Raw genomic sequence first — 24,561 nt, forward strand, 5'->3', positions numbered from 1 at the left:
AACTTCAGTGTGAGGAACGGTTTCTTGCTATACAGCAATGAGGTATGTTCAGTCATATTTTCTGCAGAGACTGTGTTAACTCAGAAAGGCTGACAGTGTCCCCATTAGGGGAAGGGTAAGCAGTAATCCTAGTGTTATCAGAGGTTTTTACTAACTTGCATAAAGGGTTAATTTTTTGTGGGCACTCAGTTTGTTATGTGAATTTGGGACAAACGTTTTTGTGTCTGGGAGTAAAGTTTTCTGTTTTATGGGACATTTGCTTGAGGGTTCTTTGGGGTTGTTTATAACCCACATGACTTTCAGGCAGGGTTTGTTAGTTTTGTGTAGGCCCCAGCAACATCGAGTGAGGTGGGTGGGGCCTGCATTTTCAAGCAGCAAGCAACTTCTCTTGAGGTCCTGAGAGTCTTCTGAGGGACTAATTGAAGCTTTAAACCCCATATTATCGCTTCCTAAGGGCAGGTAGGGCCACAACAGAGCTATGGCAAGGTGCTAATAGGGGTTTTTAACCGGTTTAGACACTTATCAATCCGGTTTTTTCATTTGGGGTTTATTGCTTATTAACTTGTGGTGCAATCCTTCGTAAGCTTAGTTGGGTACACTGTTAAAATTTCAGAAAAAATGAAGCAATTTTAACCTATTTGGCATTTTGTGTATGCCTTTTTTTCTCTTAAAGGCACAGTACCGTTTTTGCAACTTGTGTTTTTTTTAATTAAATAAAGTGTTTTCCAAGCTTGCTTGCTTTATTACTAGTCTGTTAAACATGTCTGACACTGAGGAAACTCATTGTTCAATTTGTTTAGAAGCCATTGTGGAACCCCCTCTTAAAATGTGTCCAACTTGTACTGATAAGTCTATAAAACAGCATATTTTGACTTATAAAAGTTTGGCATTAGACCATTCTCAGACAGAAGGAAATCAGGTTTTGCCATCTAGTTCTCCCCAAGTGTCACAACTAGTAACGCCCGCACAAGCGACGCCAAGTACTTCTAGTGCTTCTAATTCTTTCACCTTGCAAGATATGGCTTCAGTTATGAATACTACCCTCCCAGAGGTTTTATCTAAGCTGCCTGGGTTGCAAGAGAAGCGCAGTAGCTCTGGGTTAAGAACAAATGCTGAGCCTTCTGACGCTTTAGTAGCCGTGTCCGATATTCCCTCACAATGTTCTGAAGTAGGGATGAGGGATTTGCTGTCTGAGGGAGAGATTTCTGATTCAGGAAAGATGTTCTCTCAGACAGATTCAGATATGACGGCATTTAAATTTAAGCTAGAGAACCTCTGCTTATTGCTCAGGGAGGTTTTAGGTACTCTGGATGATTGTGACCCTATTGTAGTTCCAGAGAAATTGTGTAAAATGGAAAAATATTTAGAGGTTCCTGTTTACACTGATGTGTTTCCGGTCCCTAAGAGGATTTCGGACATTGTTACTAAGGAGTGGGATAAACCAGGTATTCCGTTCTCTCCCCCTCCTGTTTTTAAGAAAATGTTTCCCATTTCTGACACCATAAAGGACTCATGGCAGACGGTCCCTAAGGTGGAGGGAGCTATTTCTACCCTGGCTAAGCGTACAACTATTCCTATTGAAGACAGTTGTGCTTTCATTGATCCTATGGATAAAAAATTAGAGGGTCTCCTAAAGAAAATTTTTGTTCATCAAGGTTTTCTTCTTCAACCTATAGCATGCATTGTTCCTGTAACCACTGCAGCTGCCTTTTGGTTTGAGGCGCTTGAAGAGGCTCTTCAGATGGAGACCCCACTAGATGATATTTTGGACAGAATTAAGGCTCTTAAGTTGGCTAATTCTTTTATTACTGATGCCGCTTTTCATCTTGCTAAATTATCGGCTAAGAATTCAGGATTTGCCATTTTAGCGCATAGAGCGTTATGGCTTAAGTCTTGGTCAGCTGATGTGTCATCTAAATCTAAGCTTTTGTCCATCCCTTTCAAAGGTAAGACCCTATTCAGGCCTGCATTGAAAGAGATCATTTCAGACATTACTGGAGGGAAGGGTCATACCCTCCCTCAGGATAAGTCAAATAAGACAAGGACCAAACAAAATAATTTTCGTTCCTTTCGAAACTTCAAGAGTGGTCCCTCTACCTCTACCCCTGCTGCAAAGCAAGAGGGGAACTTTGCTCAATCCAAGCCAACCTGGAGACCTAATCAGGCTTGAAACAAGGGTAAACAGGCCAAAAAGCCTGCTGCTGCCAGTCAGCATGAGGGGGTCGCCCCCGATCCGGGACCGGATCTAGTAGGGGGCAGACTCTCTCTTTACTCAGGCCTGGGCAAGAGACGTTCAGGATTCCTGGGCAGTAGATATTGTAACCCAGGGATTCCTTCTAGATTTCAAAGATTCCCCTCCAAGGGGGAGGTTCCATCTTTCTCAATTGTCTGTAAACCCGACAAAAAGAGAGGCGTTCTTATGCTGTGTAGAAGACCTTTTTACCATGGGAGTAATCTGCCCAGTTCCAAAAGCAGAACAGGGGCAGGGGTTATACTCCAATCTGTTTATAGTTCCCAAAAAGGAGGGAACCTTCAGACCAATTCTGGATCTCAAGATCCTAAACCAATTCCTAAGAGTTCCATCTTTCAAGATGGAGACCATTCGGACTATCTTACCATTGATCCAGGAGGGTCAATATATGACCACCATGGACTTAAAGGATGCGTATCTGCACATTCCTATCCACAAAGATCATCACCAGTTCCTCAGGTTCGCCTTTCTGGACAAGCATTATCAGTTTGTGGCTTTTCCTTTCGGGTTGGCCATGGCGCCGCAAATCTTCTCGAAGGTGCTATGGTCCCTTCTGGCAGTTCTAAGGCCATGGGGCATAGCAGTGGCGCCTTATCTAGATGACATTCTAATTCAAACGTCGTCCTTCCAACTAGCCAAGTCTCACACGGACTTAGTGTTGGCCTTTCTAAGGTCTCACGGGTGGAAAGTGAACGTAAAAAAGAGTTCTCTTTCCCCCCTCACAAGAGTTTCATTTCTAGGGACTCTGATAGACTCGGTGGACATGAAAATATTTCTGACAGATTTTGTCCACCTGCCGAGCTCTTCATTCCATTCCTCGGCCGTCAGTGGCTCAGTGTATGGAGGTAATCGGACTAATGGTAGCGGCAATGGACATAGTTCCGTTTTCTCGTTTGCATCTCAGACCACTGCAACTATGCATGCTCAATCAGTGGAATGGGGATTATGGGGATTTATCTCTTCAGATAAATCTGGATCAAGAGACTCTCTTCTTTGGTGGTTGTCACAGGATCATCTGTCCCAGGGAATGTGTTTCCGCAGGCCAGAATGGGTTATAGTGACGACAGACGCCAGTCTTCTGGGCTGGGATGCAGTCAGGAATTCCCTGAAAGCTCAGGGTTTGTGGACTCGGGAGGCGGCTCTCCTACCGATAAATATTCTGGAATTAAGAGCGATATTCAATGCTCTCCAGGCATGGCCTCAGCTGGCTTTGGCCAGATTCATCAGGTTTCAGTCGGACAACATCATGACTGTGGCTTATATCAATCATAAGGGCGGAACAAAGAGTTCCTTAGCGATGATAGAGGTCTTAAGGATAATCCAATGGGCAGAGGCTCACTCTTGCCATCTGTCAGTGATCTATATCACAGGTGTAGAGAACTGGGAAGCAGATTTTCTAAGTCATCAGACTTTTCATCCGGGGGAGTGGGAACTCCATCCGGAGGTGTTTGCTCAGCTGGTTCGGCTATGGGGCACACCAGAGTTGGATCTGATGGCGTCTCGTCAGAACGCCAAACTTCCTCGTTACGGCTCCAGGTCAAGGTATCGTCAGGCTGTACTGATAGATGCTCTAGCAGTACCCTGGTAGTTCAACCTGGCTTATGTGTTTCCACCTTTCCCTCTCCTTCCATGTCTGATTTCCAGAATCAAACAGGAGAGAGCATCTGTGATTTTGATAGCGCCTGCGTGGCCACGCAGGACTTGGTATGAAGACCTGGTGGACATATCATCCCTTCCACCATGGTCTCTGCCATTGAGACAGGACCTTCTGATTCAAGGTCCATTCAAGCATCCAAATCTAATTTCTCTGCAACTGACTGCTTGGAGATTGAACGCTTGATTCTATCAAAGCGGGGTTTCTCTGAGTCAGTCATTAATACCTTGATTCAGGCTCGAAAGCCTGTTACCAGGAAAATTTATCATAAGATATGGCGTAAATATCTTTTTTGGTGCGAATCCAAAGGCTTCTCCTGGAGTAAAATCAGGATTCCTAGGATTTTGTCTTTTCTCCAAGAGGGATTGGAGAAAGGATTATCAGCTAGTTCCCTAAAGGGACAGATATCTGCTCTCTCTATTTTGTTGCACAAGCGTCTGGCAGATGTTCCAGACGTTCAAGCTTTTTGTCAGGCTTTAGTTAGAATTAAGCCTGTGTTTAAACCTATTGCTCTGCCATGGAGTCTAAATTTAGTTCTTAGAGTTCTTCAGGGGGTTCCGTTTGAACCCATGCATTCCATAGATATTAAGCTTTTATCTTGGAAAGTTTTGTTCCTAGTTGCTATCTCTTCAGCTCGAAGAGTTTCTGAACTATCTGCATTACAATGTGACTCTCCTTATCTTGTGTTCCATGCTGATAAGGTGGTTTTGCGTACCAAGCCTGGGTTCCTACCTAAGGTTGTTACCAACAGGAAATTGTTGTTCCTTCTCTGTGTCCTAATCCTTCTTGTAAGAAGGAACGTCTGTTGCACAACTTGGACGTGGTTCGTGCTTTGAAATTTTTTTTTTTTTTTTTTTTTTTTTTATAAATTTTTATTGAGGAAGTTCAATATAAACATGGTACGGTGTAAACAGGATACAGTTGAAGCAGCTCTAGTGAGTCTGTACAAATCTTCAAGACATAAAAGTGTATAAAATATAGGTGTACACACCGACTGTCTAAACAAAACATAAATGCAGATAAGGATAAACACATCTTTGATGCCACAACCTATACCTAGATCAATAGTAAATCCTCCCTGCACTCATAAACTATATCTTCCTCATGTTTTACATAGGAAGGGGAATATTATGGGCCGCTTTTTAATAACTAACTTCTAGCAGAGAATAGGGAAAAGCTATGGAATCTGCGTTCCTTAGATTACAGTAGTAATCAGGGCCCAAGGGAAAACCCTTTGGGGGGGGAATATGGAGCCAGTCGATATACGTAGTAGAATTAGTCAGATATAACCTTCTCGTACCTCATATATGGCGTGTGTTTTCAATATCTTACTAGTAATAGCTAGGGAGTTATAACTAGACCCTCTCATTGGTGTAATACAGAACATCCAGGGCACAGTACATATTATATGAGCACAGTTTCGCTCTCATATGAGTCTAGATTGGGGACAAGCACTCAGACAGCTCAGAATACTCTAAAACCAGGGTGTACCCCATTCAGGCAAAAAGTGAAAATTAATAGATATTACAAAAAACAGAGATTGTCATGCAACTATTATACATATAGGATTGAAGATTACAATAATCCCAGGGTAGGCCGCCTCGGCCGCAAACAGCCCACCCCTCCGTATGCATAATACATGTACAGTCCATGCATATTTTGAAATGACATTAGGTTGTTCTATGTGGGTTAAGGTACATATATGCTGCACATCAAAATGAACAGTTAAACTTCTCCACATAATATATGAGCGTTAAATGTAAAAAACAGTAGCACTTACATCTGCAACCCCTGAATAAAAAAGTAGGTAGATACAAGTTATAGAGACCCCCTATATTTGTGTGGATATCTTGGACATCCTAGCCCTAAATAGCACATCAGAGCACACAAGATTATATAGCCTTATTAAAGAACAATTGCACTATGTAGCCGCATATCATATGGAAAAGAGTAACTAATCCGGTATAGTCCCATAGGAATTTCGATAAATTTAAACAAAAACTAATTCTTCAGTCACATGCCTATGTAAGTATCAGAGTGAACGTACATATCTAACTATATAGCTTCATGGATGCCAGTCTTCAGTGTATCACGTGTGCAGGTCTAAAACAGGGTTAAAAGTAGCTTTCAGCTGGGATTGGCCTTGTAACTATACGTAAAACAAAACAAAAATATGTCCCCCATAGAACGGTATGTGTATAAATAGAGTCCAATCCAACTAGTAACAAGGGAATAAACATAGCAATAAAATCAGCATCCAGGAAAATATAAACAAACTACATAGATATAATAGCTGACATACTAATAAATTTATCCTGCTTCATAATAGTTAAGGTTTAACTGTATACTACCATTTCTAACATGTGGCAGCTAATTTAGCATACATACTGTATATGTAGATTAAAGTTTTTACCAATGTCTTAGAGGATATAGGCTGTGGCTACATGGCAGTGATACCTATACCATTCCTAAAATAGTGTATTTGTCTAATATAGTCTCCAGACCTGTTAACAAGTTAGACTGTTAGCGTTATTAAAATTGCTGCCATCAGACATGTGAATGCGTGTTGTCAAGAGAATGGGATCATCTCACTGGGCTGTATCTTGAGGTACCTGTGTCAGAAAGGGGGATCATAATATTAAATGTTTAGCCGATTCCAGCTTTATAAAGTACAAAGGTGACGCTCATGCGGCGCGATGTAGTGGGACTTGTTGCTGCAATGGCCAAGGTGGTATGGGAGTGGAAATCAGTGTTCCCATAGATGTGCCATGCGACTCCTGTATAGTAAGCAAGCCGCCCCCACGACTCATGTTTACTCCTGGGACGAGCAGAGGAGATCAGCTTTGTAGTTAGCCAACAAGCATAATTAGCATCCAGATTGTTCCCTCCTTCCTCGTCTAAGATTTTATCAGTAAAGCTGTGCGGCACCTCTTCGCCATTGTAGGCTGGGCTGGCCGCTTGCTGGTGGAAGCCAAAATGGTCGCTCAACTTCCGTTCAGTGATAGCAATCGTAGAGTCATCATGCTGTGTAGTAGGGACGTCGAGTCCACATCGGGAATCTGTAAATATGCCGGCCACATTGTCTATCAGTGTGTCTGCACATATGTCGTGCAAAACCTTTGTTAAGCTGTAGACCTGCTCCTTGAGAAGTTCTGTTATCGCGGATTCCCATGCTTCCAAGGCCCCTAGCATGGTTATGTTTCCGGCGAGATCTCAAATCTAAGAGAGTCTGTTCGATCTCCCAAGTCTCACAGAACACACTTAAGTACAACAGAGGTCCACTTTTAGCATAAATTGGGTATTTCCAAACATATAAACCCACTTTTTATCAAACTAGAGCCGGGAGCTCTTCAGATATGCGTCTTGCCGTGTAAGCAGCTGGCTCCGCCCCCCGTGCTTTGAAATTTTATTTGCAGGCAACCAAAGATTTTCGTCAAACATCTTCTTTGTTGTCTATTCTGGAAAGCGTAGGGGTCAAAAGGCTACGGCGACTTCTCTTTCCTTTTGGCTGAAAAGCATCATCCGTTTGGCTTATGAGACTGATGGACAGCAGCCTCCTGAAAGGATTACAGCTCATTCTACTAGAGCGGTAGCTTCCACATGGGCTTTGAAAAATTATGCTTCTGTTGAACAGATTTGTAAGGCTGCGACTTGGTGTTCGCTTCATACATAGATATTGACGGCAGATAAGAGCCATAGGCCCAGCAAGTCTGCCCGACCTTACCTAACAGTATAAACTTATCTAGTTCGTAGGATAGCCCTATGCTTGTCCCATGCATTTTTAAAGTCCCCCACAGTGTTTGTTGCTACTACCTCTTGAGGAAGTTTATTCCATAAATCAATCACTCTTTCTGTAAAGAAGTGCTTCCTCAAATTACTTCTGAATCTACTACCCTTTAGCTTGAGCTCATGACCCCTTGTTCTTGAATTTTCCATTTTATGTAAAATACCCACAGCCTCAGTTTTACTAAACCCTTTAATGTACTTGAAAGTTGCTATCATATCACCTCTTTCCCTTCTCTCCTCTAAGCTATACATATTTAGGTCATTGAGCCTATCCTGGTAAGTTTTATTTTTTAGACCATGTACCATTTTGGTAGCCCTCCTTTGCACAGATTCAAGTTTGTTAATATCCTTCTGAAGATATGGTCTCCAGAACTGCACACAATACTCAAGATGAGGCCTAACTAATGATCTATAAAGTGGCATAAGAACCTTACTATTTCTGCTGCAAATACCTCTACCAATACATCCAAGCATTCTGCTAGCCTTACTCGCTGCATTACTACATTGTTTACTAAGTTTTAAATCATCTGAAATAATAATTCCCAAGTCCTGTTCCTCGTCTGTAACAGTCAGTAAAGTGTCATTGAGTCTGTAATTAACATTTGGATTTTTCTTCCCTAAATGCATTATTTTACACTTTGCTGTGTTAAACTTTAGACCCCAGTCATTTGTCCAATCCTCAATTGTTGTATATCACTTCTCATTTTGTCTACCCCCCCTGGAACATCCACTCTGTTGCAAATTTTTGTATCATCTGCAAAGAGACATACTTTCCCCTGTAGCCCTTTGCTGATATCGCAGATAAATATGTTAAACAAAACAGGCCCCAGAACTGACCCCTGAGGAACACCACTAGTAACAGCCCCCTCTGCTGAATGAACTCCATTTACTAAGACACTTTGTTTTCTGTCCTTAAGCCAGCATTCCACCCAGTTCACAATTTTTGAATCTAGACCAAGGAGATATAGTTTGTGAATAAGTTTATTGTGTGGGACGGTGTCAAATGCTTTGCTGAAATCTAGATATGCTACATCAACTGCTTCACCCTTGTCTAATACTTTTGTTACATAATCAAAGAAGTCAATTAGATTAGTCTGACATGATCTCCCTGAAGTAAAACCATGCTGATTTTGGTCCTCTAAATTGTTTGTCATAATTCTTTCTTTTAAGAGGCTTTCCATTAATTTCCCTACTACTGAAGTTAAACTAACTGGTCTGTAGTTGCCAGATTCTTCTCTACTGCCCTTTTTATGAAGGGGTATTACATTTGCTATTCTCCAATCATCTGGGACAGCTCCTGTTAATAGTGACTGATTAAACAGATCAGTAATGGACAGTTAGCACTGATCGAAGTTCTTTTAAAACCCTTGGATGAATATTATCAGGACCCACTGCCTTTGTAACATTTATTTTTGATAATGCTAACAAAACCTCATCCTCTGTAAAAAGATTACTGTTAAGCTTGTTTCAATTTTGCGTTGCATCACTTAATGTAGACATTGTATCTTCACAATCTTTAGTGAAAACAGAACAGAAGTAATCATTGAGACAGTCTGCAATCTGCTTATCTCCTTCTATTATTCTACCATCAACTGATTTCAATTTTACTATTCCTACCTTATTTTTTCTTCTTTCACTGATATATCTAAAGAATGTTTTGTCCCCATGTTTTACTGACTGTGCTATCTTCTCTTCTGCATGAGCTTTAACCTTCCTAATTAACTGCTTAGTCTTTTTTTGTTGGAGTCTCCATATTTTCATATCATCATCTGCTTGTGTGTGTCTATAATTTTTATAAGCTATCTTTTTTGTCTTTACAGCATGTGCTACTTCTTTGGAAAACCAAATTGGTTTCCGCTTTCTTTTCAAAATTTTATAAATTTGATATTTTTGCTTCTTCGGAGGCTATTTTTGAGAGAGAGGTTTTGCAAGCAGTGGTGCCTTCCATTTAGGTTCCTGTCTTGTCCCTCCCTTCATCCGTGTCCTAAAGCTTTGGTATTGGTATCCCACAAGTTAGGATGAATCCGTGGACTCGGTACATCATGCAAAAGAAAACAAAATTTATGCTTACCTGATAAATTTCTTTCTTTTGCGATGTCAAGACAGATAGTATTTTTTTTATGTAAACTTCAGTCACCTCTGCACTTTATAGTTTCTCCTTTTCTTCCTTGGCCTTCGGTCGAATGATTGGGGGGTGGAGTTAAGGGGGGAGCTATATAGACAGCTCTGCCGTGGTGCTCTCTTTGCTACTTCCTGTCAGGAAGGACAATATCCCACAAGTTAGGATGAATCCGTGGACTTGGTACATTGCAAAAGAAAGAAATTTATCAGGTAAGCATAAATTTTGTTTTTAAATTATTGTAAGCTCTGAATTTACATGAACAACAATGTAAATATAGAGTTTTTATTATTGGCTTGTGCAAGTTCGACTGGGGTACATACAATTATTTTTTTTATTTTTTTATAAAACATTGGATGAAGTTTAGTAACTTTTCTTAGGATCTGCAGGACTTGTCCCTTACAGATAAATTGGAGAGTAATCTTGCTTTTTGATGGATTATTCACTCTGGATGATAGTAAGGATCTCTAGAGAAGGTATAAGTCCACTGAGTTTGTAAACCAGATCCTACTCTGTTGTTGATTCACAGCCCTCTGGGTTTCAACAATGGTCAAGTTGTGCATAGAGACCCCATAATGGCTAGACAAGTATTGTGTTTAATAAAGGTTTCAATTAACCTCAGCACCCATATCTCAATTGTAAATTTGATATTTGCCTCATTATTTCATCTTCACTGTTTATTTGTACCGTTTTTACGCTTATATTTAACTCTCAGCACTCATTTGTGTGTGACTGTATATTTCGTGCACATAATTAATTTGCAGTATTTTGTGATGGGAGTTTTTGGCTGCTTATGCATGTGTCTCCAATCTGATGTATACATTTAGCGTACTGGCAGTTGAGGAGGCGGAGCTTAATACTCTTCATGGTTATCACACGGCGGCTTTGTTGCTTTGTTTTTTACTCTTAAACTATCAGTTAACACATGTTGTTCCTCTCTACCAGTTTCTAGCTCTCCTTCTACTCCCAGAGTGCTCCCTTTTTTCCACAAGACAGATCGATGAATTTGTATGTAGAATATATGCAGAACAGAAGGATAGAGCGAGGAGGATGGATTCAATGCCGTTTTGTAAATATCTATATTTCAAAATGTTTCTTATTGTATTTGAAATGAGATGTTCCACAAAGTTATATGTTTTAGAGGAATAGGGCAAGTAGCCAAGTGATGTGATGTGGTCTTCATGTGTTTGCTGTAGGTGCCATATTGTTTCCAAGGAGATATGTTCTGGTAATGCCTTTCCTGAAGTTATTCAAATGAATAGGTGATACTTTTTTTTGTTTGTTTGTTTGTTTTTGGAATAGGTTTTCCTTGACTAGGCCTAATTTGTGGCTTTTCTGCACTATATTTCCTTATCATCACATGACAACTTGACTAATAGGGCATTGATTTGGAAGAACTGTTTCTCTCACATTCTATTCCGTTAAATAATATAGATAAGGAATTAAACAATTCCTTATCTATATTATTTAATCCGGAAGATAGTGCTTTGCCCAGGTGTCATTAGGCACACAATTATTAGCAATTATGGGAGATGGAGCTGGTAGTGTAGTATCTGCTAATAGTTTAGTATTTATTAATATAAAGCTTAGAATTTAAATAATCCTTAGGTCACCCACTTTAGTGGTTGAAATGCATTAATATTTTAGATTTTGTGTATGTGTGTTGGAACTGGGAATAGGTGAGTATGAAGCTGGATGAGAATGTGCAGTTTATGGAACCATTGCATTGCAGAAGTCGTTAAAAAATTCTTATTGTGCTACAAGACAGTTTAAATCTTTCTTTTTTATTTTATTTGTGCAGGAGCAGGTGTATTTAAATATCTAGTGTTTGTTAAAGAGACAAAACCCTTCCCTTTTCAATTTGGTACTATTCTTTCACAATTTTTTGTTAAATTAAGAATCCTTTTCCATCCTTACAATGTATGCCAATTTTAGTTGTCCTGAAGACCTGGAGGGCTACATAGATAGGACACATAGCACATAGTGATGCCGATGACATCACTGAGGACATTGCCTGCTATGACACACATCGCTGTGTATTGTCTGCAAATGCATCAGCACACAGATGTATCTCTTACATGAACGTGTAGCATAGGCTGAATTGCACAAGCTAAAAGGAATGACATCATCATTTGCGTGCAAACATTATTGTGCTGGTTTGTTTATAGCTATTACTGCTAATTTGCATGCTTGGCACAATAATATAAATGGTGCAAGTGCACCAGAGCTCACCAACCCTAATTATACATTTTACAATGTCATTTTTATAATGCTGCAGATTGGTGGAATGAGCAATGAGGAGACTTACATTTTCTGAAGAGAAGTCCTTGCCATGGTCAGGAACGTCTGGTAAAAATGCTATGGTGTTGAATATATACTTAAAGGGACAGTCTACTCCATAATTGTTATGGTTTAAAAAGATAGATAATCACTTTATTACCAATTCCCCAGTCTTGCACAGCCACCATGGTTATAATAATATACTTTTAACTTCTGTGATTACCTTGTATCTAAGCCTCTTTTGACAGCCCCTGATCACATGGCTTTTTATTTATTATTAGCATTTTAGCCAATTAGTGCTGTGTTGTGCACAACCCACGGGCGTGAGCACAATACTATATATATGGCTCACATGGATTAGCAGTCTCTTGTAGTGAAAAGCTAATAAAAAACATGTGATTAGAGGCTGTCTGCAGTGGCTTAGAAACAGCAGAAATTTAGAGGTTTAAATGTTATAAAGTATATTAATATAGCAATGGTGGTTGTGCAAAGCTGGGGAATGGGTAGTGAAGGCGTTGTCTATCTTTTTAAACAATAACAATTTTGGTGTTGACTGTCCCTTCAATAAAAATGTAAAAATATATATATTTTATTAGGCTACATTTGCTAAATACATAATACGTTGATGGCATGATCTGTATTCCTAATATTTCACGTTCCCTTAATAGATGAACAGAACCAAAAAACAAACAAAAAAACAGAGAAGACACATTTATATAATAGTTATTCAATCCTGTGTGCTCTTGTCATTTAATGAATTAATTTATACAGTAAGATTATTTAAAAATATATAATTTATTTTAGACTAACATAAAAATTTGACCATTCTCTCTTTAAAGGGCCACTAAACCCAAAATCTTTCTTTCATGATTCAGATAGAACATACAAATTTAAACAACATTACAATTTACTTCTATATTTTTTTTTTTGGCTTCCTTTTTTAGATATCCTTATTTGAAGAAAAAGCAATGCACATGGGTGAGCCAATCACATGAGGCTTCTATGTGCAGCAACCAATCAGCAGCTACTGAGCATATCTAGATATGCTTTTCAGCAATGAATATCAAGAGAATAAAACAAATTAGATAATAGAAGTAAATTAGAAAGATGTTTAAAAATGCATTCTCTTTCTAAATCATGAAAGAAAAAATGTGGGTATCATGGCCCCTTTAACCCCTTAATGACCGAGGACGTGCAGGGTACGTCCTCAAAAAAAAGGCAGTTAACGCCTGAGGACGTACCCTGCACGTCCTCGGTGTGGAAAGCAGCTGGAAGCGATCCTGCTCGCTTCCAGCTGCTTTCCGGTTATTGCAGTGATGCCTCGATATCGAGGCATCCTGCAATAACCATTTTTAGCCATCCCGGTGCAGAGAGAGCCACTCTGTGGCCCTCTCTGCACCGGACATTAACGGCTATGTTCGTTGGTGGGTGGGAGCCGGTGTGGGAGGTGGGTGGCGGCCATCGATGGCCTTTGTGATGCGGAGGGGGGCGGGATCGGGGGCGGGGGACGACCGGGGGGACGCGCACGGGACGCGCGCACGTGCACGGGGAGGCCGGGCGGGCGCGTGCACGGGGAGGGAGCGGGTGGGAACCACTACGCTACAGAAAGTTTTTTCTTATAAGTGGGGATCAAAGGGGTTTATGTATTTATTTGTTGATCGGTTTGGCTGGGGGGATATTGGACTGTGGGGGGGAAGCTACACTACAGAAACAAATAAAAAAAATAATAAAAAAAAACATTTTTATTTGCAAACTGGGTACTGGCAGACAGCTGCCAGTACCCAAGATGGCCCCAATAAGGCAGAGGGGGAGGGTTAGGGAGCTATTTTGGGGGGATCAGGGAGGTTGGGGGCTAAGGGGGGGACCCTACATAGCAGCATATGTAAATATGCTAAAAAAATATATATATATTTTTTTTAATACCTTTTATTTTAGTACTGGCAGACTTTCTGCCAGTACTTAAGATGGCGGGGACAATGGTGGGGTGGGGGAGGGAAGAGAGCTGTTTGGGAGGGATCAGGGGGTGGATGTGTCAGGTGGGAGTCTGATCTCTACACTAAAGCTAAAATTAACCCTGCAAGCTCCCTACAAACTACCTAATTAACCCCTTCACTGCTGGCCATAATACACATGTGATGCGCAGCAACATTTAGCGGCCTTATAATTACCAAAAAGCAACGCCAAAGCCACATATGTCTGCTATTTCTGAACAAAGGGGATCCCAGAGAAGCATTTAAAACCATGTGTGCCATAATTGCACAAGCTGTTTGTAATAATTTTAGTGAGAAAACCTAAAGTTTGAAAAAGTGAACAATTTTTTTTTATTTGATTGCTTTTGGCGGTGAAATGGTGGCATGAAATATACCAAAATGGCCTAGATCAATACTTGGGGTTGTCTACTACACTACACTAGAGCTAAAATTAACCTAGAAGCTCCCTACATGCTCCCTAATTAACCCATTCACTGCTGGGCATAATACACGTGTGGTGCGCAGTGGCATTTAGCAGCCTTCTAATTACCAAAAAGCAAAGCCAAAGCCATATATGTCTGCTATTTATGAACAAAGGGGATCCCAGAGAAGCATTTACAACCATTTATTCCATAATTTCATGAGTTGTTTGTAAATAATTTCAGTGAGAAACCTAAAGTTTGTGAAAAAATTTGTGAAAAAGTAAAAAAATTTTTTTTATTTGATCGCATTCGGCGGTGAAATGGTGGCATGAAATATACCAAAATGGGCCTAGATCAATACTTTGGGATGTCTTCTAAAAAAAAATATATACATGTCAATGGATATTCAGGGATTCCTGAAAGATATTAGTGTCCCAATGTAAACTAGCGCTAATTTTGAAAAAAAGTGGTTTGGAAATGGCAACGTGCTACTTGTATTTATGGCCCTATAACTTGCAAAAAAAGCAAAGAACATGTAAACATTGGGTATTTCTAAACTCAGGACAAAATTTAGAAACTATTTAGCATGGGTGTTTTTTGGTGGTTGTAGATGTGTAACAGATTTTGGGGGTCAAAGTTAGAAAAAGTGTGTTTTTTTCCATTTTTTCCTCATATTTTATAATATTTTTTATAGTAAATTATAAGATATGATGAAAATAATGGTATATTTTGAAAGTCCATTTAATGGCGAGAAAAACGGTATATAATATGTGTGGGTACAGTAAATGAGTAAGAGGAAAATTACAGCTAAACACAAACACCGCAAAAATGTAAAAATAGCCTTGGTCCCAAACGGACAGAAAATGGAAAAGTGCTGTGGTCATTAAGGGGTTAACCAGCTTATTAAAACTAATTTTTAAAAAAAAAAAAAATTACAAGTTCAGCCTTTGCCTTTGCTGCTCAAGTGAGAGGTTTATTTCGCATTAGTTCTTGCATCAGATCTATAAAGTGTCACACTTATGAATACATTTTTCCTGTCAAAAAGAAGATTGTGGCAGTTCAAATTTGGTAGCTACATCTAAATGCAAAAGTGAGTGTTAGCTCCTAAATATTTAATTATATTAACCTATAAAATGTGCAACACGACATATTGTATAACTTTATCTCTGCACATAATGAAACAGTTTAGAAAATTACAAATCATTATTAGTAACTTTAAGATTTTATTTTTAATGCAATAAGTCGTGTTTTGAAGGTTCGTCAACAGTCATGCTATACCTTTGGTATTACTCCATCATAATCACAATCAAAATGTTATCACTAATGGTGTAAATGATCCAAGTTATATTTTACATTGCTGGTGTTTTTTTAATCATTTTTCAGATGGCTGATAGCTATTAAAATTGTTTCTACTAAAGATAACAGCATGTGCCAGTTTACAAAGCTGATGGGTTTTCGATTTGCTGGTGTTTTATAATCTTTAACGGGCTTAGTACAGCTGTAAGAAATATTCCAGAACAAGAGATCATGATCTGAAGCTAAAAGGGTTCAGTAGTAGGCTCAGTAGTAATCTGCAGAAGCACTTATTCACACAACGGATAGTTGATTCATGGAATTAACTTTCATTAGAGATTGTAAGGAGAAACACCGTGGAGGACTTTATAGGATAGCCTTATGCTTATCCGTGGCATACTTGAACTAAATAAGTTTACACTTTTAGGACATTTTAGGCAGACTTGTTGGGTCAATGGTTCTTATCAGCAATCAAACTCTATAGCCCTGATGATTGAAAGTTCCCCAAGGCTGTGAGATTTAAAAAAAAACAGTCCATCTCGATGTCGAGAAAGCCAGCAAAATATTTAAAAGGGCTGTCAGTACTGTTTAAGGGCTGTATCGCCAAGAGGCATTTTACCGCACATTTCAGTGGGTGGTGATGCTTCTCTAATAATGGTGATATATTCAAAGCAGTATTGCCACCTACATCGAAGGTGTAATGTAAACCCTTTACAGAGTACTGTAGGACAAACAATTTACACGTGCCAACAGAAACCTAACCCATTTTCCAGCGTGACAAATCTAGTGAATGTACAGTGAAACTGAATTTATATATGCATAACTTGAAGTGTTACTACAGGAAATATTTATTTTTATTTTTGCAAAGGCACAACCCATGCTTTAGAAGACAGCCCCCCCCCCCCCCCCCCCCACTACCTACATTTCAGCTTAGTGGCAATGATGGCGGAATTTTGCTGAAGTTGTGATCCCCATTATATTATATGGGAGACACATTGCGACTCATCAACACAACAACCACTTTTTTAGAATATATTGACTGAAATTCTGCGAGCATGGAAAACCCAAACGGGCAAATTTCTCGTCAGCCTGACAATATTTTGTACTTAAACTAAATCAGCAGTAAGTTACTCTTTGACTACCACTTAATTCAGTAGGAGCAAAATAGCAATAAAATTCCCGTATTAAAAAGATGTGCTCCTTAACTCATCCGCCACCTCTGAGGTGGCGGACTGCAATCCTCCCGATCCGATCGGGATGATTGACTCCCTCTGCTAGCGGAGGCAGCATTGCACAAGCATTTCACCAGAAATACTTGTGCATTGTTAAATGCTGACAGCATAAGCTGTTTGTATTTAACGATGTCGGGTGGACATGATTTGCTATATGTATGTGTGTATGTATATATGTGTCTGTGTGTGTATATATATATATATATATATATATATATATATATATATATATATATATATACACTCACCGGCCACTTTAATAGGTATATCTCTTTTAATTGCTTGGTAACACAAATTGCTAATCAGCCAATCACATGGCGGCAACTCAATACATTTAGGCATCTAGACCTAGTGAAGACGACATGCTGAAGTTTAAACTGAGCATCAGAATGGGGAAGAAAGGGGATTTAAGTGACTTTGAATGTGGAATGGTGGTTGGTGCCAGACAGGCTGGTCTGAGTATTTGAAAAACTGCCTTATTGATGTCAGGGGTCAGAGGAGAATAGGCAACTGATTTGAGATGATAGAAAGGCATCAGTAACTCAAATAACCACTTGTTACAACCAAGGTATGCAAAATACCATTTCTGAATGCACAACACGTTGAACCTTGAATCAGTTGGGCTTCAGCAGCAGAAGACCACACAGGGTGCCACTCCTGACAGCTAAGAAGAGTAAACTGAGGCTACAATTCGCACAGGCTCACCAAACTTGGACAATAGAAGATTGGAAACATTTTGACTGGTCTGATGATTCTGGATTTCATCGGTGACATTCAGATGGTAGGGTTAGAATTTGGCATAAACAACATGAAAGCATGGATCCATCCTGCCTTGTATCAACAGTTCAGGCTGGTGGTGGTGGTGTAATGGTGTGGGGTATATTTTCTTGGCACACCTTGGCCCCTTAGTACCAATTGAGCATCATTTAAACTCCACGGCCTACTTGAGTTTTGTTGCTTACCATGTCCATCCCTTTATGATTACATTGTACCCATCTTCTGATGGCTTCTTCCAGCAGGATAATGCACCATGTCACAAATCTCAAATCATCTCAAACTAGTTTCTTGAACATGACAATGAGTTCACTGTACTCCAATGGCTTCCACAGTCACCAGATCTCTATCCAATACAGCACCTTTGGGATGTGGTGGAACAAGATATTTGCATTGTGGATGTGCAGCCGACAAATCTGCAGGACCTGCGTGATGCTATCATGTCAATATGGACCAAAATCTCTGAGAAATGTTTCCAACACCTTGTTGAATCTATGCCATAAAGAATTAAGGCAGTTTTGAAGGCAAAAAGTTGTCCAACCTTGTACTAGCAAGGTGTACTTAATAAAGTGGTCGGTGAGTGTGTGTGTGTGTATGTGTGTGATATATATATATATATATATATATATATATATATATATATATATATATATATATATATATATATATATATATACAGTGGATATAAAAAGTCTATACACCCCTGTTAAAATGGCAGGTTTCTGTGATGTAAAAAAGTAAAAAAAATGAGACAAAGATAAATCATTTCAGAACTTTTTCCACCTTTAATGTGACCTATAAACTATGCAACTCAATTGAAAAACAAACAAATGTTTTAGGTAGAGGGAAGTAAAAAATACAAATCTAAAATAATATGGTTGCATAAGTGTGCAACTAACTAATACTTTGTTGAAGCAACTTTTGATTTTATTACAGCACTCAGTCTTCTTGGGTCTATCAGCATGGCACATCTTGACTTGACAAGATTTGCCCACTCTTCTTTGCAAAAACACTCCAAATCTGTCAGATTGCGAGGGCAACTCCTGTGCACAGCCCTCTTCAGATCACCCCACAGATTTTTCGATTGGATTCAGGTCTGGGTTCTGGCTGGGCCATTCCAAAACTTTAATCTTCTTCTGGTGAAGCCATTCCTTTGTTGATTTGGATGTATGCTTTTAGTCGTTGTCATGCTGAAAGATGAAGTTCCTCTTCATGTTCAGCTTTCTAGCAGAAGCCTGAAGGTTTTGTGCCAATATTGACTGGTATTTCAAACTTTTAATAATTCCCTCTACCTTGAATAAGGCCCCGGTTCCAGCTGAAGAAAAATAGCCCCAAAGCATGATGCTGCCACCACCATGCTTCACTGTGGGTATGATGTTCTTTTGGTGATATGCAGTGTTGTTTTTGCACCAAACATATCTTTTGGAATTATTGCCAAAAAGTTCAACCTTGGTTTCATCAGACCATAACACCTTTTCTCGCATGCTTTTGGGAGACTTCAGATGTGTTTTTGCTCAATTTAGCTGGGCTTGGATGTTTTTCTTTGTTAGAAAAGGCTTCCATCTTGCCGTCTACCCCAAAGCCCAAACATATGAAGAATATGGGAGATTGTTGTCACATGTACTACACAGCCAGTACTTGCCAGATATTCCTGCAGCTCCTTTAATGTTGCTGTAGGCCTCTTGGTAGCCTCCCAGACCAGTTTTCTTCTCGTCTTTTCATCAATTTTGGAGGGACATCCAGTTCTTGGTAATGTCACTGTTGTGCCATATGTTCTCCACTTGATGATGACTGTCTTCACTGTGTTCCATGGTATATCTTATGCCTTGGAAATTCTTTTGTACCTTTCTCCTGACTAATACCTTTTAACAACGAGATCCCTCTGATGCTTTGGAAGCTTTTGTGTAGGACGCGACTAAGAAAATGTCAGGAAAGACCACTAGACAGCTGAACTTTATTCATGGTTAAGCAGAGGCACTTTAAATTATGGTAGGTGTGTGATGACTTATTTAACATGGTTTTTAATGTGATTGCTTAATTCTGAACACAGCTACATCCCCAGTAATAATTATATATTTTTTTTGTTTACTTCCCTCCACCTCAAAGATTTCAGTTTGTTTTTCAATTGAGTTATGTAGTTTATAGGTCACATTAAAGGTGGAAAAGGTCCTAAAATAATTTATGTGTGTGTATTTATGTATGTGTGTGTGTGTGTATGTATGTATGTATGTATGTATGTATGTATATATATATATATATATATATATATATATATATATATGTGTGTATGTGTATTTATGTGTGTGTGTGTGTGTGTATGTATGTATGTATGTATATATATATGTGTGTGTGTATATATATATATATATATATATATATATATATATATATATATATATATATATATATATATATATATATATATATAGTATCCCACAATACACCCCTCACATTTTTGCAAATATTTTATTATATCTTTTCATGTGACAACACTGAAGAAATGGCACTTTGCTACAATGTAAAGTAGTTAGTGTACAGCCTGTATAATAGTGTAGATTTGCTGCCACCTCAAAATACACAGCCATTAATGTCTAAACCGTTGGCAACTAAAGTGCGTACACCCCTAAGTGGAAATGTCCAAATTGGACTCAATTAGCCATTTTCCCTCCCCGGTGTCATGTGACTCGTTAGTGTTACAAGGTCTCAGGTGTGAATGGGGACCAGATGTGTTAAATTTGGTGTTATCGCTCTCACACTCTCTCATACTGGTCACTGGAAGTTCAACATGGCACCTCAAAAAAAGAAAAAAAGAATAGTTGCTCTACATAAAGATGGCCTTCGCTATAAGAAGATTGCCAAGACCCTGAAACTGAGCTGCAGCATGGTGGGCAAGACCATTCAGCGATTTCACAGGACAGGTTCCACTTTAGAAGAGGCCTCGCAATGGTCAACCAAAGAAGTTAAGTGCACGTGTTCAGCGTCATATCCAGAAGTTGTCTTTGGGAAATAGACGTATGAGTGCTGCCAGCATTGCTGCAGAGGTTGAAGGGGTGGGGGGTCAACCTGTCAGTGCTCAGACCATACACCGCACACTGCATCAAATTGGTCTGCATGGCTGATGTCCCAGAAGGAAGCCTCTTCTAAAGATGATGCACAAGAAAGCCAGCAAACAGTTTGCTGAAGACAAGCAGACTAAGAACATGGATTACTGGAACCATGTCCTGTGGTCTGATGAGACAAGACAGGATAAACTTATTTGGTTCAGATGGTGTCAAGCGTGCGTGGCAGCAACCAGGTGAGGAGTACAAAGACAAGTGTGTCTTGCCTACAGTCAAGCATGGTGGTGGGAGTGTCATGGTCTGGGCCTGCATGAGTGCTGCCGGCACTGGGGAGCTACAGTTTATTGAGGGAACCATGAATGCTAACATATACTGTGACATACTGAAGCAGAGCATGATCCCCTGCATTCAGAGACTGGGCCGCAGGGCAGTATTCCAACATAACGATCCCAAATACACCTCCAAGACGACCACTGCCTTGCTAAAGAAGCTGAGGACAAAGGTGATGGACTGGCCAAACATGTCTTCAGACCTAAACCCTATTGAGCATCTGTGGGGCATCCCCAAACCGAAGTCGGGGGAGCGCAAGGTCTCTAACATCCACCAGCTCTGTGATGTCATCATGGAGGAGTGGAAGAGGACTCCAGTGGCAACCTGTGAAGCTCTGGTGAACTCCATACCCAAGAGGGTTAAGGCAGTGCTTGAAAATAATAGTGGCCACACAAAATATTGACACTTTGGGCCCAATTTGGACATTTCCACTTAGGGGTGTACTCACTTTTGTTGCCAACGGTTTAGACATTAATGGCTGTGTGTTGAGTTATTTTGAGGGGACAGCAAATTTACACTGTTATACAGGCTGTACACTCACTACTTTACATTGTAGTAAAGTGTCATTTTTACAGTATCACATGAAAAGATATAATAAAATATTTACAAAAATGCAAGGGGTGTACTCACTTTTGTGTGATACTGTATATAACACAGACATACACACACACACTTTTTTCTTTACAAAATACTGGATTTATTTCAGCAGACTTAATTCATTTTTTTTATTCTGAAATGTATCAAATGAAGGTTAAATATATTATATCTAGGAGAAGCCTATAATAATGTAAAAATAATTTGATATGAAAATGATTTCTTTTTCCATTGGAGACATGTTGATGAATGGGTATCTATGTACAGTAAATTACTGTATTTTGAAGTTTATCCTCTTACTTTCACAGATGGAACTAAGTTCTCCGCCACAACATTGATGGATGTTTTACTAATGAATGATTTTAAACTTGTCATTAACAATACAACATATCATGTCCAGCCTCCTCCTAGAGGTAAGAAACCTGCATTTTATTATAAAGGTAAGAGAGGTGAGGAGAGGTCTAGTGTTTGGATATTTTTACAATATTTTTAAATTCATTTCTATTTTCAAATGTATTGTGTTCTCTTGGTATCCTTTGTTGAAAACGAAAATGTACATTTCATACACTAGTAGGAGCTAGCTGCAAACATTTGTCTCTTGTGATTAGCTGGCTAGATGTGTTCAGTTACCTCTCAGTAGTGCATTGCTGCTCCTTCAGCAAAGGATATCAATAGAATGAAGCAGATTTGATAATAGAAGTAAATTGGAAAGTTGTTTAAAATTGCATGTTCTATCTGAATCCTAAAAAAAGTGGGTTTCATGTCCCTTTAAGTCTTCTTAGCTTACTGGCAGCTTTATTGGTTTAGAGTGACATGACTCACAAGTATAAAAAAAATACTCTACACAGGAGCATCCATTTTAGATGCAAGAAAGTCATTAATTTGTTTTCCTTTAAAGTGAGAATTATTGCAGAAAATGATAAATGTAAAATGTCATAATATTCCTAGCTGGGAAATTATTCATTGTGTTTAAAAATTATTTTATATCTCTCTTTTAAGGTTTGGTGTAAGAAATTATAGCCACAAAAATACATCATTTTCTAATTTATATAGAAGATTTTTTTTAATTTAAAGGGTCTCTGTACTGTAAAATTTCCCTTTAATTTGTTATCATTGACTTGCTATACCAGCTCCACAATATATGACAGTTTATGGGGAATGAAGGATTTTATAAAAACTCTCCTGCATTCTTTTTTGTTATTTTTCTTTTTGTGATAAATATAGATTAATGATAACAAAGCTTGGAGAGCAGCAAAACTGAGAATTCTTTTTTTAAAGGGACAGTCTACACCAGAATTTGTTATTTTTTTAAAAGATAATCCCTTTATTACTCATTCCCCAGTTTTGCATAACCAACACAGTTATATTAATATACTTTTTACCTCTGTGATTACCTTGTATCTAAGCATCTTCTGACAGCCCCCTGATCACATGACTTTTTATTTATTATTTACTAGGTGATAAGCCTTCCCAGAGGGCAGTCTATGTTTAAAAAATGCAAACCCCCAAGCTAATTTTACTAAAAATAAAAAAAATTAAAATTACAGAAAAAAATAAACAAATCTATCCAAAATAAAAAATTTAAACCTAAACTAATACCCCCTATAAAAATAAAAAATAGCCCCCAAAATAAAAATGCCCCCTAGTCTAATACTAAACTACCAATAGCCCTTAAAAGGGAGTTTGTAGGGCATTGCCCTAAGTTAAACAGCTCTTTTTCTTAAAAAAATTACCAATTACCCCTAACGGTAAAACCCCCCCACCCAACCAACCCCCCCCAAAATAAAAAAATCTAAACTACCCATTGCCCCTAAAGGGGCATTTGTATAGCATTGCCCTTAAAAGAGCATTCCGTTCTTTTACTGCCCTTAAAATGGCAAACAGCTCTTTTACAGCCCATTAAATCCCTAATCATAAAATAATAATAATAAGCCTAAAACTAAGCCCCAAATAGTTACTCGCCGTTCCTGAAGTCCGGCGGATAAGGTCTTCTTCCAAGCGGCTCCATTTTCTGTCTTCATCCTGTTTGAAGGTGGCGTGGAGAGGAGGTGCAGAGCCGTCTTCCCCGATGCGCGGATCCAGAGTGGCGGTCCTCAGCAGCAGTCCTCAGCAGGAGGTCTTCAGCCGCGGCGAACCTCAGCGGCGTGGAGGCTCCTTTTCATCCGATCTCCGGCGTACACTGAATATTGAATGCAAGGTACCACAATAAATTTGGGGTACCTTGCATTCAATTTGGCTAAAATTTTTAAATCAGCCAATAGGATTAGAGCTACTGAAATCCTATTGGCTGTTCAAATCAGCCAATAAGATTTCTGTAGCTCTTATCCTATTGGCTGTGTGGGTTTTTTTGTGGGTTTTTTTGTGGTCTTATCCTATTGGCTGTGTGGGTTTTTTTGTGGTTTAGGGGTTAATTGGTTAATTAGGTTTTTTGCCATGTGGGGGTTTGTCGGTTTAGGGGTTAAAAGGTTTATTAGGTTTATTGTCATGTGGAGATTTGTCGGTTTAGGGGTTAAAAAGGTTTATTAGGTTTATTGCCATGTGGGGGTTTGTAAGTTTAGGGGTTAATAGGTTTATTAGTTTTATTGCCATGTGGGGGTTTGGCGGTTTATGGGGTTAATAGGTTAATTAGGTTTATTGCAATGTAGGTGGTTGGCAGTTTAGGGGTTAATATTTTAATTATGATATTTGCGGATTAGGGGTTAATTACATTATTATTTTGCGGTTTGGGTGTTAATACTTTGTGCGGGAGGTTAGTTTTTTTTTGTTATACTTTGTGCGGGCAGTTAGGTTTTTTTCT

General features: G+C 39.1%; 1 protein-coding gene across 1 annotated transcript in view; it reads left to right on the top strand.

The window, feature by feature from the left end:
* The window catches only part of MCUB (mitochondrial calcium uniporter dominant negative subunit beta), a 196,396-nt gene that overhangs the window by 146,681 nt on the left and 25,154 nt on the right, over positions 1-24,561 (top strand). The window contains exon 4 of the mRNA XM_053703537.1: positions 22,073-22,177. Within this exon, the coding sequence (XP_053559512.1) occupies positions 22,073-22,177 (105 nt within the window). The remainder of the gene's footprint in view (positions 1-22,072; positions 22,178-24,561) is intronic.

Source organism: Bombina bombina, chromosome 2 (assembly GCF_027579735.1).
Source record: "Bombina bombina isolate aBomBom1 chromosome 2, aBomBom1.pri, whole genome shotgun sequence".
In the NCBI taxonomy this organism is placed as follows: Eukaryota; Metazoa; Chordata; class Amphibia; order Anura; family Bombinatoridae; genus Bombina; species Bombina bombina.